The 14,269-nt window shown below is 35.9% G+C and overlaps 1 protein-coding gene across 1 annotated transcript; it reads left to right on the top strand.

Moving 5' to 3' along the window:
* Window positions 1-1,899: 1,899 nt before the first annotated feature.
* Window positions 1,900-6,517, top strand: LOC109215271 (purple acid phosphatase 2-like). Its single transcript, XM_019379303.1, has 8 exons — window positions 1,900-2,161; window positions 3,067-3,267; window positions 3,462-3,573; window positions 3,676-3,905; window positions 5,081-5,219; window positions 5,336-5,556; window positions 5,882-6,003; window positions 6,107-6,517. Exons 1-8 carry the CDS (start codon window positions 1,988-1,990, stop codon window positions 6,291-6,293), a joined length of 1,386 nt encoding a protein of 461 aa, XP_019234848.1. The 5' UTR covers window positions 1,900-1,987; the 3' UTR covers window positions 6,294-6,517.
* The last annotated feature ends 7,752 nt before the right edge of the window (window positions 6,518-14,269 follow it).

Raw genomic sequence — 14,269 nt, forward strand, 5'->3', positions numbered from 1 at the left:
GTATATTTTTGAAAATGCTTATCTAGTTATCTGTCTTTATAGAGAGAACTCAGTGGTTGAAGCAGTTTGTCCCTCCTAACTGCGATTTTTATCTGAAATGGTAGGTATTGTGAGGTCATAAATAAACGCATGCGAAAACTGTGCACAATTACTATATAGTAGTAGGTTCTTTACTCTTCCAATTGTCCATTCCCTCGTCTTTTTGCAGCGATATTCCAAAAGGTGGGGAATGGACGAATGGTGCTATTTCTTCTACAATCTACTATATGCCGATACACAATTATTATAGGTTTATAAAAAATTTCTTCATTCCACTTTATTTGACGTTGTTTTCTTCGTTTCAAGAAAAATGACATATTTGATCAGTATATTTTCTTAATAAAAAACTTTATAATCATACTAATACTATGATATGTTTAAAATCATAAGTTTTTAAAATTTTATAGTCACACAAATGTTTTTTTTTTCTCATTCGGTGTCTGGTACCCACATTGGAGCCCGACTAAATCCGGGTTCGCGCCGGAAAGTCCCACGTTGGGGGGTAAATCGCTCCCTAACAAAGGCTACTCCATACCCAAGGGCTCGAACCCGAGACCTCTGGTTAAGGATGAAGGAGTACTTACCACCCTAACACAACCCTTGTTGGTCTAGTCATACAAATGTTATGAAATATTTAAGACCACACAGTTTTTTTTTTTTTATTAAAATTTGTGTCAAGTCAAATTACGACAAATAAGTTGAAACAAATGGAGTATAAAACTTAACCGAAGAGTGGTATTATTCATTCCAGTCTAGAATTAAAGAAAAGTATAATTCAAGTAAGTTCATCCAACATATTTGGTTATATATTGGATTTATATATTTGCCCAAATTCTTTATTAAATTTGTAAGAGTGTCTCGACAAGAATAGAACAAAACACAAACAATCGGTTTAGGAAATAATATATATTATTGCAGAATAAATCCTTTTTAAGCAAATTTAATTTTATAGCGAAAGGAGAAAATTTTAAAAAAAAATGGTTTTGAGTTACATGAGTTGAGCTATGACACTACCTGGCCTATCTCAATTACCAATTAATTCACTTATAACCAATCGAACAGGCAGTTATATTCACAGACTCAACTCATCTTAATTATACTTAGAAAAAGGCGGATTACCGGGGGATTTTCCTAGGATAGTATAACAAAATTCGCAGGTAACTTGATTTTTTGCGGAATTTTCTATCAAAATAAATTCGTTGGAAAAACCTTCATAGGTAATTATTATCTGGGAATTAAAATATCCCCAGGTAAATTACCTGGGGATTTTGTATCTCCATGTAACGTACTTGTGAACTTATCAACGAAACATATCAAAAAAATCGCAAGAGTACTTTGGTAAAAATTCGTAAACAAAAGGAACTTTTTTGGGAATTTTTGTAGATAGATATCCGCATGTAATTCTCCATGAAGATCCTCAAGTAAGTTCGTAGGAAATACTGAGGTGAAAATTTATGGACGAAAGGGATTTTCTTGTGAATATTTATGAAAAATATTCCGCATGCAAATTCCTTTGAAAAGCCCCAAGTAAAATCCGCAGGAGAACATTTTCGCAAGAAAATTCCCACGGTACATTTTGCATGTAAAATCCCAGAAAAATGCCCAAGTTATAACATGTCCAAATTTGATTAAAATCGCCCATTTGACAGTTGACACCTCTATGTTAGAGTGAGGATTTGAACTTTATGACATCTGATAATTAGTAATTGGATTCTAATTAATTTTTATATATATTTAGTAAATTTTTTAATATAAATACAAAATTTAGACTAAAATTTTTGAGTTCAGCCGAACCCGTAAATGGTAGCTAAACTTCTAGCTCCGACCTACTTTATGCACGTCGATCTATATATATAATCAAGTTGGTCCTGTTTGTAACATACCCTCAAGCAAAGTAGTAAAATTCAATATATTCCTTATCTGTGAGGTTGAGGAAAAAAGAAAATTAATGGGTATTTCGTGGTTCTATGTTGTTGCAATTTTACTTTTCATCACAAACGCAGCAACTCTATGCAGGGGAGGAATCACCAGCAGTTATGTTAGGAAGGTAGAAAGCAGTGAGGATATGCCTCTTGATAGCGATGTCTTTCGCGTCCCTCATGGCTACAATGCGCCTCAACAGGTCTTTTCTACTTCTCTGCCCATTTAATTTAGGACTTTTCCTTCTATCTACACTATAGTGCATCCATCAAATAAGCAATGTGCTCGATCGGACTCAAAATGTTTGTCAATGCATGTTGAATTCTTTAAAATAGTGCTTTTTTGGAGAATTCGAGCAACATAACAAATAAGTGCTATTCCCTATTTTTGCATGTGCTAAACTGTTGGGCTAAACTAGACCAAAGACACTCTTAATATGGTGTGATATTGTCCGCTTTGGGCCAAGCCAGCACGGTTTCCCCAAAAAAATCTCATACCATTAAGAGATCCCTACACCTTATATGTAGTCTTTTCAGCTAACAATGTGAGATTTTGTTTATGGCTTGTGTGTGCACCGCCCTGCACCATCACTCTGCGCCATCTCCATATTCGTCCCGCCAAAACTGGGCTCTGATACCAGTTGTTAGGCTAAACTAGCCCAAAGATACTATTAACATGGTGTGATATTAACCGTTTTGGACCAAACTCGCACGGTTTTCACCAAAGGCCTCACACCAGATCCCTACACCTAATATGTAGGCTCCCAATCTTTCCAGCTACCAATGTGGGACTTTGTTCGCACACTCAACATAAACATAGTAAACATGTTTCAATGGAGATTTCACGTCCAAAGCATGAAAGTAAAAAGTATTAATTATGAAGCAAGCAGCTTGACTCGTCCATGTTAGAAATTAACACTTTAAAAAATGAAGCAAAACAAGTTTGAATTGGTTAGAGATACTCTACATTTCTTTCTTTCTTTCTTTCTTCTTATATAAAGAAATTTTGTAGTTTAATCATTAGCAAAGTCTTTTTTTTTTTTTTAATTTAGTTTGAAATTCTTTGCTTCTTGTAATGTTTATTAATCAAATTGATGTGTAAATGAAGGTTCATTTAACACAAGGGGATCACGTCGGTAAAGGAGTGATTGTTTCATGGGTGACAATGGATGAACCTGGCTCAAATAAAGTATTATACTGGGAAGCCAATAGCAAGATTAAGCAAATAGCCAAAGGAACTGTTTCTACCTACAGATACCATACATATAATTCTGGCTACATTCATCATTGTACCATTCAAAACTTGAAGGTGAGTTTTATAAACAAGTTATAGTGTAAAATTATGTAAAATCAATATTTATATTTCTATTTTATTACTCACTTTTTCTTAATAAACGTGGTATCCGTCCAAGGTTTGGATAGATAAGAAAAAATAATTAGATTTAAACATGAGACCTCATGCTTCTCGATCCATGTCAATGTTACTAATTTATGATTTATCAGTATAACACCAAATACTACTACATGGTTGGAACTGGGCACTCAAGACGGACATTCTGGTTTGTTACTCCTCCACCAGTAGGCCCCGATGCATCCTATACATTTGGTCTCATAGGTAATCAATTCTACTATATTTTTTCGATTTTTATTTAGTTAAATTGCGCGTGAAAAAAATTAAACTGTCAGTGTATATAATATAAGTCGGCAATGTATGCAGGGGATCTTGGACAGACATACGACTCAAACATGACGTTAACTCACTATGAAATGAACCCAAACCAAGGACAAACTGTTTTATTTGTTGGAGACCTTTCTTACGCAGATAAATATCCAAATCATGACAATAATAGATGGGACACCTGGGGTAGATTTGTTGAAAGAAGCAATGCTTATCAACCTTGGATTTGGACTGCTGGTAATCACGATGTCGATTTTGCTCCTGAAATCGTAAGTTCTTCCTATGCAAATTCTGTTTTCATAAGTTTCAATTAAACATAGTAGCACTAAACATAGTATAGTTTTGCTGGGAGCGCTTTACTTGCTTTATTGGGCCTATTAATTGGGTCAATAAATTTTGGATACCAAATAGTTAAGTAAAAATAGCACAGTCTACCTAGTTTTCGGATTGGTCATTCAAAAATAGCCAGCGTTTACCAAGTCAATGAAAAATAGCCATTATTTTACTGCAACAGAGACCGGTCCAGCATAATATACTGGAGTTCGGTGCACCTGTGTATGAACTTCCAGCATATTATGCTGGACCAATATACTTTACTGGCTCCAGTATAATATACTGGAGACTGGAGCACCGGTGCTCCAAACTCCAGTATATTATGCTGGACCGGTATATTATACTGGAACTCCAGTATATTAGACTGGAGTTCCAGAATAATATACTGGAACTCCAGTATATTATGCTGGAGTATTTTTCCGGATTTTGAACAGTGTTTTCGTTCAGATTTATCTTTACATGAAAAGTGGCTAAATTCCGATTACTTTTGAAACTGGGCTATTTTTGAACAACCACTTGTAAATCTGGCTATTTCTGAATTTCTCCCAATAGTTAAGCTAAAAAAAGATGGGGGTATTATTACTTTTAGCCCGCGCCAGAAACTATTTACATCTGATAGTCGAAAAAGTGTATAAAATTTGTATAATTTTTGTATATAGCATACAGAATGTATATTATATATACAAAAAATATACAAATTTTACAAAAAAATTCAACTATTATTTTTACAGCGACTATACAATGTCATTTTTCCAAAAAAATATCATTTTTTTCTCTGAGTACTCTTGACACAACGAAGGTGTAGTACGTTGCGGCTGCACCTATTGGTTTGATAGTGAAAATTGAATGAATACTTATAACACTAGGAACCAAAGAAGCTATAGCGAAAATTGAACTGACACTTATTGTGTGAGAGACTTACTGGTAGCACTCAAAAGCAAGTTTTGCTGCATTGGTGGTGGTATAAAATAGAGAGCGATGTATACACCAAGGTATTCATTTTGCGCTATAAAGTAGAAATAAATTTATTGATAATACCACACTCACTAACTTAAAATTTTGAATTCTTTTCTATTTGTACGAATTAATAAGATGTTTACTTTTTTTGCAGGGTGAACCAGAACCTTTCAAGCCATACACAAAACGATATCCAGTTCCTTACCAAGCATCAGGAAGTACTTCTCCTTTGTGGTACTCAATCAAGAGGGCTTCTGCATATATCATCGTTTTATCAACATACTCTGCAACTTGTAAGCACATGCACTATTATATATAACGAATCAATTCGATGAATTATTGGTAATTTACTCGTATAAATTTTTATAACCGAGTGCTAATATATATATTTTTTATAATCTATCCCAAGCTAAATATACTCCTCAGTACCGCTGGCTGGAGGCAGAGCTGAAAAAAGTGAATAGAAAGGAAACTCCATGGTTAATTGTTCTAATGCATTGCCCATGGTACAACAGCTACGGCTATCATTACATGGAAGGCGAAACCATGAGAGTAATATATGAGCCATGGTTTGTAAAGTACAAAGTAGATATGGTTTTTGCAGGTCATGTTCACGCCTATGAACGATCGGTAATCCCTTGTACTACTAGCATATTTCAATATTTTAATATCAGAAAAATTGCAAATTGAAATGAATTTTGTATAGTTTGTGATATTCAAATATATGTACATATATAAGTTCACTCAGTCTGATATAGCTGAAAATTGACCAAATTGACTATTGATAATTATAAGTGCCATATAGGGATGAGAAATTAATATGTAGCTTCAAAATGGATTAATTTCATCAGTTATCACGAAGTCTTAATAAAAAAAAATAAAAAATAAAAGGGCATTTTTCTTCTTTATTACTGACAAACTTTCCACCTCTTCATTTTTTTAAACGTGGTGGCAGAAACGTATATCAAACATTGACTACAAAATTGTGAGTGGGGAATGTACTCCTGCGAATAACCAATCGGCACCTGTCTACATAACCGTCGGTGATGGAGGAAATATTGAAGGCCTTACCACAAAGTAAGAATATTGCTAATATTCTGAAAATTTAATTAAATCTACAACAAATGTTAATACACCAACTGAAAAGTTAATGATGGGTGTTATAATTTTCACTTTTCAGAATGACGGAGCCACAACCTAAGTACTCAGCCTATCGCGAATCAAGTTTTGGACATGCCATATTGGAGATTAAGAATCGAACTCACGCCTATTACAGTTGGCATCGTAATCAAGATGGTTTTTCTGCAAAAGCTGATAGCTTCTTGTTTTTCAATCGCTATTGGCACCCAGTTGATGAATCTTATTAAATGATCATTGGTTTAAATGTCCTTCTTTTTTCTATGTTAAGACATAAATAAATTGGATGTCGTCCTTGTAATATTCCAGCCTCTTTAGCGGTTTCTGGAATGTGTCTATTGTTAGTGGAGATGGATGGTGTCAACATATTGTTATCTGTGTGGTTACTTTTGTATGAGATAAAGTCGGTTAATGTCACGACCAATTTAGGATGGTGACCAGCGCTCAAAAGCAAGTGTCTCCAAGTAAGTCTCATCGGTATTTTTTTTGCAGAAAATCAAACAAAATTTCCTCTATTTTTGAATTAGTCAAAAAATTTCCTGTATCAAATCAACAACCAAACATACTAATATCAATCCAAACAACAATAACTTTATCGATCAATTAACCAAAACAAATATCTACCATTAATAGTTCACCCACTAACAACTAGAAATACTAATTTATCCTCAACTTTGATAAGAAAGAACCATACTCAACATAAGTCTATAATAACGAAAGAATACTCATGCCACTAAAAGAATGACTATGGAACAACTCTAAGAGTTTAAAGAAAAGACCATAACAATCAATTAAAACTCCATGCCTACGCGAACAAATACGGGGCTCACCAAGAACTATCAACCTGTGCGCTCTAATTAGCGAAATCCTCGCCTGTGTCAACTGCTGTCTCTGTAAAAAAAATAGCGGGGAGTGAGTCGCTATCTTAGTGAGTAATAACGCTTAACCACAATCGTTTTTATTGGGGACCAGTCAAAAAACATGCTAGTATATTAAACAGAAAATATCATAAGAATGCCCTTTTGGAAATAATAAACAATAATCAGTCTCATCATGTTTTTCACGTAATACAATTCAATTGACAATTCGGTAATAAGCTCGGTAAACACTGTGTAATACCAATATTCATGTTTGGGAGGTTTCCAGGAAAGGATCACGTAATCTGTATCACTGTATAGACCCCTTTGTAAAAGGAGTCAAATATAACTGTAGATCCCCACTCGAGGGAAAACTGTAACTGTATGCTAGTTCTACCTTCCCACTAGCGAGGGCTATAAGTGTACTCGGTAATCTATAAATACAAGGTGTACCAGGTCTAACGAACCCCCCATTAGCTACGGGATCCTTTATAGTCTCCTCCCATTTATACTTGTCTTTGTAATCAATTAATACTCGTATAGAAATATTTTTAAAATAATACAGAGCATCTCAATTCTTATCAATCATGTTTTTTCATTCGATAACAATAATTTCAAGTAACGGTGAAAATATCTGGTAACAACGAGAATATTTAAAACAACAGTAATCATCTGAAATAATCAATTTCGATATCATATCGAGCAATGGACTTGTTCCATATGCAATTTGAAACATTTAGTAACAAATTTTGTTTTCAAAATTATGTAAAAACCAAGCAGGTTATGAAAGCCCAAGTTACGATAAGATTACTTCTCACAGTACTCGTTCGAAATACCAAACTCGTCACTGATAGCGATCCGTATCACTTTCTTCAATCAATCTATAACCACATCAATATCGATCTTGTGTTAATTTTCTTGTTTTACATAGCTAATCTAGAATACCCAACCCTTAGGTTTCATGTTTGACTTTTAGTTCGTCAATTTATACTTACTCGCGCTACTGGTAGTTTAGAATACTTCAAAATCTATTAAATACAACCTAGTCATATGATATACCCAGTTAATTCACGAAACAGTCTCATGAATTTCTCCAAATTTCCTTAACTTTATCTTTCAAATTCTTAATCCAATTCCAAAATAATATCTGCTCAGCCCCTATAAGAATCATATATATAAAGTTCCATTATCTGTACTAGATTAAAGTAACTTGAATTTGTTGTTTCTTCCCTTAGTTAACGAAGTAACAGCTAATAATGTGCTAAGTATTAAGTAAAGGAATCATATCACCATGGAAGAGTTTTAGAATTCAATTACCTAGCTTGTTCCCCTTCTCCGTAAATCCTTTTGCTAGAACAGAGTAAACCTACTTTGTGATTGCTTTTGATCGCCTCGATCCGTTTTGCTTCTGCCGAGTAAAGTTGCTTGCCTCTTGTTCGTTTGTTTCTGTTAGCGTAGAGCTTTGCCCCTATTTCATCTTTTATTCTATTTTTTTTTTTGTCTTTAGTTTTTTTTTGTAAATTACTTAATTACCCATTTTTTGTAATGAGGAGTATTACATTCTCCCCATCTTATGAAATTCGGTCCACGAATTAGTTCAGGTACGTACCTTTAGACTGAAATAAATTAGTATACTTGATTCGCATATCATCTTCTATTTCCCATGTAGCATCTTCTATTTTCCACCTTGTATGGTAAATTTTGTATGAGATAAAATCGGTTAATGACAGATAAAAGAATGGCGGATGACACGTGGAACCGGGGACACATATTTTGTGACTCAGCAACACCTGACACCGTTACAAGCACAGCTGGTGCCGGGTACGAGTATGCTATTGGGGCCGAGCAAATTTCGAGGACAGGATAACCGATGACAAGGGCTCGAGTCATTAGCATTGGATAACATTTAATGAGTGACCGTTATAGAATGTCGGGACTAAAAGAGCGGCCGTTACAGAGAATGTCGACATTTATTACCGACCGTTAGCCAATCATCAATGGTGGTTTCACTCTCATTTAAGAGGGGCGCAGTGTAGGTATCTTGTCTCCTCAATTAAACCTATAAATTGAGGAGTTAGCATCCATTGTAGGGGATTTCACACTTTTTATTTACTAGCCTATTCAAAATCTGTACTTAGCTCTTACTTGAGATGCTCTCAACAGCTCTTCCCAAAGCTTGTTGTTTATAAAAGACTTGGTTACTTTTCGCTGCTATCGTATAGGCTAAAATCCCTAGCCAAGCTTGTCTTTTTTTATGTTTTTATTTAATATTTCTGCTTTACTTCTTATTTATTTCAAAGCCATCGAGGACATAAAGGACCAGTTAAAATCAAAGCCATTGAAGACATATCTTACCAGTTAGCAAGCGTAAAAGAAGTGCAGAGGTTGACTGGTAGGTTGGTGATAATAGGTGAATAATTTTGGGATCAAATATGGAGAAAAAGAGGCCAATCGTAAAATTCTGCCAAGTGAACCAAGCGAAGCAGCTCAAGCCAGGCTTGAAGAAGGACTGCCGCGGTTCCACCGCGACCGCGGCAGAAGACTGTCGCGGACAAGTTGAGATTCAGAGAAGGTGTGTGGCCGCGGTTTGACCGCGACCGCGGCAGAGGCGGAAAAGTTCAAGGACTTAAGTGCAAAACACGGGATTTTTAGCCCAAAACCCTATTTTAAATACTAGACTTCGCCCAAAGGAGGTAGGGATTGTATTGGAGAATATTTTAGCAAGAAAAACAATTGTGAGAGATCACCTAAAACATCATATCTTCTTCTTCTTTAATTTTTCTTGCAATTATGATTATGAATATTGTTCTAGTTTATTTACCCATAGTCATGAGCAGCTAAATCTTTTGTCTAGGGTTTTGATGGAACCTATTGAGGGATGAATTTCTTGTTTATGTGAATACAGTTTGCCAGTTTAATTTCTATTTGTTCAACTACGTGTTTGTTGTAGTTAATTGACAGGATCCTCAATTAGCTGTGCCTATTTAGTGTGCATAACTCGGGAGAGAGTGCATATTTAGGTGAATGTTGAACAACACCACTCCCAAAGTATAAGAGGGATCTATAACTGCGGGTTTAAAGGCGGGATTAGGAATAACAAAGCCTTGGGTGCAATCTTAAGTGAACTGTGATAAATAAAGCTAGCTAGTGTATCTCGGGAGAGTGCATTTAGTAAATTACTGTGATTACTCGGGAGAGATTTACGGTAAGAAGAGCGTTCATTATTGATAGAATGTGTTGGTGAATTTGTATGAAACATAAACAGAAGGAATTCCATCAATAGGGGAAATCAGTACCTTAGCGCTTTCTCATTATTGTTTACAGCTTAGCTCTTTAATTTGCAGCTATTAGTTACTGTAAATCTTAGTTATTAAAAACACCATCAACTGTGATTCTCAACGTTTGGGAAATTGATTCTAAAGAGTTTAGTAGGTCTAAAGAGTTTAGTAGGTCTAGAGATAGTGATTGATAGGTTCATTCTCTGTGGGTTCGATTCTGGGCACAATACTCAGGTTATATTTGCAACGTCCACATTGTCCTTTTTATAAGGGCGTGATCAGTTGGCAGCCCTAAGCAGGTTCGTCTCGAGGTCCTTCGAGAAGTGCCACCACTTCTTTTCGTTTATGAAAAAGAAGAACGATTTCGTATGGACTCCAGAATATCAACAGACACTAAAAGACCTAAAGAGGTACCTTTCCAGCCCCTCATTAATGTCGAAACTGGTAGGAGGCGAAGAGTTGCTGATCTACTTAGCAGTCTCGGAAGTAGCGGTAAGTGTTGTCTTGGTCCGAGAAGAAGAAGGTATGCAGTTTCCTGTATATTACATACGTAAAATCTTATCAGGAGCGGAAACACGCTACCTACACATTGAAAAATTAGCCTTAGCTCTCGTAGTCACCTCTCGAAAGATTAGACCTTATTTTCATGCAATCCGATAGATGTCGTGACAACGTTCCATTAAGAAATGTTCTTCATAAAGCCGATAAATCGGGCCGATTGGCCAAATAGGCAGTTGAGGTCAGTAAATTCGATATTCAATATAAGCCTAGGACTGTAATTAAGTCATAAGTTTTGGCCGACTTCAGTCCGAGATTAGTGCCCTTAGCTACTAAGGAAGAAGTACTGGTATCGGGAACGGTATAAGGGGTTTGGACCTTGTTTACAGATGGGACTTCTAACACGAAGGGGCCCGGTCTCGGAGTAGTGTTGATCACTCCCTCGGGGGAAACCTTGAGGCATGCCATTAAGACTATACCGTTAACTAACAATGAAGGCGAGTATGAGGCTTTGATTGTAGGACTCGAACTAGCTCGGGGACTGGGCGTAGAGATAATCGAAATAAAATGCGATTCTCAACTGGTGGTGAACCAAGTATACATGATTTTCGACACCAAGGAGGAGTGCGTGCAGCAGTACCTGAACAAAGCATAAGTGTTACTTTCCCGTTTCAGGGAATGGTCAATCATCTATATCCCAAGGGAGAAAATTTTGGAAGCATATGCATTAGCCAATTTGGGATCATCCACAGAGATGAAAGGGTCTGATTCCGATACGGTCGTCTAATTGCTACATTCAGTATTGGATGTGGATGGCTACTGCGAAGTGAATTCAACCAATCTAATTTGGGATTGGAGAAGTAAGTTTGTTGAATATCTCGGACATGGTGAATTACTCGAAGACCCAAAGGCGTCCCGGGCACTGTGGATCAAAGCAGCTCGTTATTGTCTCGTTGATGGGCAGTTATACATGAGATCGTTCTAGGGGCTACTGGCTCGGTGTTTAGGGGCCTCTGAGGCGGATTACGTGGTGAGGGAAGTACACGAAGGAGTTTGCGGAAACCATTCGGGTGCGGACTTGCTGGTCCTTAAGATAACAAGAGTTGGTTATTATTGGCCTCGAATCAAGGAAGAAGTGTAACGAACGAGAGTTGTTGAAACTAGCATATTGGAAGATCAATCGGCCAAAATAACCATGAGCGGCTACGATGTTATAAGTTTCTTCCTCTTGACCGAATCTGTAACCTTCATTAGCAGATTCATTTTCTGTGGTTTCCCTGATCAAACTAGAAGTTACCAAGGAACCATGCATAGCACTGAATAGGGAGCCGGTGTATTATAGATTCCAGTCCTCTTTCTTTTTTTCTAGAAAGGTTCTTTCTTACTTCTAACGAAAGGGCTTTTCTTCGATTTTTCAATAAAGACGGGTTTTGACTCCTTTTTTATATTTTCGATTTTCCATTATAAAATTTGAAAGGGTCATTAAACTTATCGAATTAACATCAATGAATATATATTATTTATATATGTTCCCGATAGAGAATTATCAGATATCAGAAAATTATCATACTTCAATTTGAATTTTGAATTGAATAGAAAAGCAGTCGTTGACGTTTTCCCAAAATTTTCTTCAAACCTCTCTGAGATAAATAGTCTTTTTTGTGCAATTCTAAATGTGAAGTAAGTCTCCGTATCTTATTAGTGAAATTGAATACTTGAAATTCAACAGATCCTCTCTTTTCTTCTTGAGAAATAACTGAAATAGGAATATCAATGAACCCGATTATTGCAATTGCTCAGGATAGCCTTTTTTAGCTTCTAGGGTCGAAAAGAGGATTCCTCACTTCTTTCTCTCATTCAAAACCGTGCATGAGAGCGCAAGATTCGAAGGAATTTGTTCAAAAGTGCGATAATTGTCAATCCCATGCTCAGCTAGTGCACCAACCTGGGGAGCTTTTGCATCCGTGGTATCACCATAGCCCTTCATGAAATGGGGGATGGTCATAGTCAATCCCATACCACAAGGACCCGGTAAGGTAAAATTCCTTTTGGTTTTAACTGATTATTTCTCTAAATGGGTTGAAGCAGGTGCTTACCCGAAGATCGAAGAACGAGAGGTGATTGACATCATATGGGATCACAATATTTGCTTATTCGAGATACCGAAGGAAAACGCTTGTGACAACAGGCCACAATTTGTAGGCTCTAAAATCACAAAGTTTTTGGAAGACTTGAAGATCAAATGAATTACATCTTCAACATACTACCTATGTGTTAATGGGCAAGTGGAGTTAACAAACAAGGTAATAATTCAGAACCTCAAAAAGAAGTTAGAGGATGCAAAGGGCAAATGGCCAGAAGTGCTACCGGAGGTGCTTTGGGCATACCGAATAACGGCCGCACCTATTGGTTTATAGTACGAAAATTGAACGGATACTTATTAGACTAGGAATCAGGAAAGGTGAAAGGAGAAGGGGGGATAGCGAAAATTGAACCGATACTTATTGTGTGAGAGACTCACGATGGTACCACTGGATGGCTATTTCTGCCGTTTTGGTGGTGATATATAATAGAGAGCGATGTATACACCGAGGTATTCATCAGTTTGCACCCCAATATTGCTGGAAATAAATGTCTCACTAACTTAATAAATGTCTCACTAACACCCCAAGAGATGTTCCGAAAGAGACTTCTCGAAAAAAAAATTTCAAAAGTTTTTTGAAAGAATCTCAAGGTAGTTTAGAAACTTTAATTATTAATAAGAGAAAACTTTTCGAAAAAGTGGCCCAATAGAACACTTCCAATTTTTTTCTTTTCTATGAAAAAGGAACTTTGCTAGAAAACGACGGTCCAATATTACCATCATATTATCGGCCAACGAGTCAACCAACGACTTATACTTTACGGCACAATAGCAATAATTGCAAAAAGAAATAAAAGGGCGCAAGTTGCGTTTATAGGTGGGACAGCCTTAAGAATGTGAGTAAACGCCGTAAAGGAATTCGTTTCAACAAAAAATGTTGACATCACATGCATTTGACAATTGAAATTCCACTCAACTTTTGCCCGATTTAAGTTTTATTAACAAACTATGTTTAGCTCAATTAATATATTAATTTCAACTAGTAGGCTTAAGGAGTAGTCTTGTTATTTAATTGTATAAATTTTCGTTTAAAAAGATTTAATTCTCCCTCCTAAACCAAACATGAGCCTCTCCTGAAAACCTTACTTTTTCCTTTTTATGGCAGTGTGATTAATCTTAATTAATTTGTTGGGATGAGTATTTAATATTTCACCAACACACGCACGTAACAATTTTGTATCAACTACTCTATTAGATATATCGAATCATTTTGTATGGCTGGAACCTCTCTTGGTTTAAGATGATCCGCCTTGTGGGGAGGCACAAGCACATTATTTCAAACGACGTATCTATTATGATATACACCGAATTTCTCGTTAGTTGAGAAGTCAACTCAATTTATTGTCGTATATATATATATATATATATATATATATATATATATATATATATATATATATATATATATATATATATATATATATATATAT

This window comes from Nicotiana attenuata, unplaced genomic scaffold (assembly GCF_001879085.1).
Source record: "Nicotiana attenuata strain UT unplaced genomic scaffold, NIATTr2, whole genome shotgun sequence".
Classification (NCBI taxonomy): Eukaryota; Viridiplantae; Streptophyta; class Magnoliopsida; order Solanales; family Solanaceae; genus Nicotiana; species Nicotiana attenuata.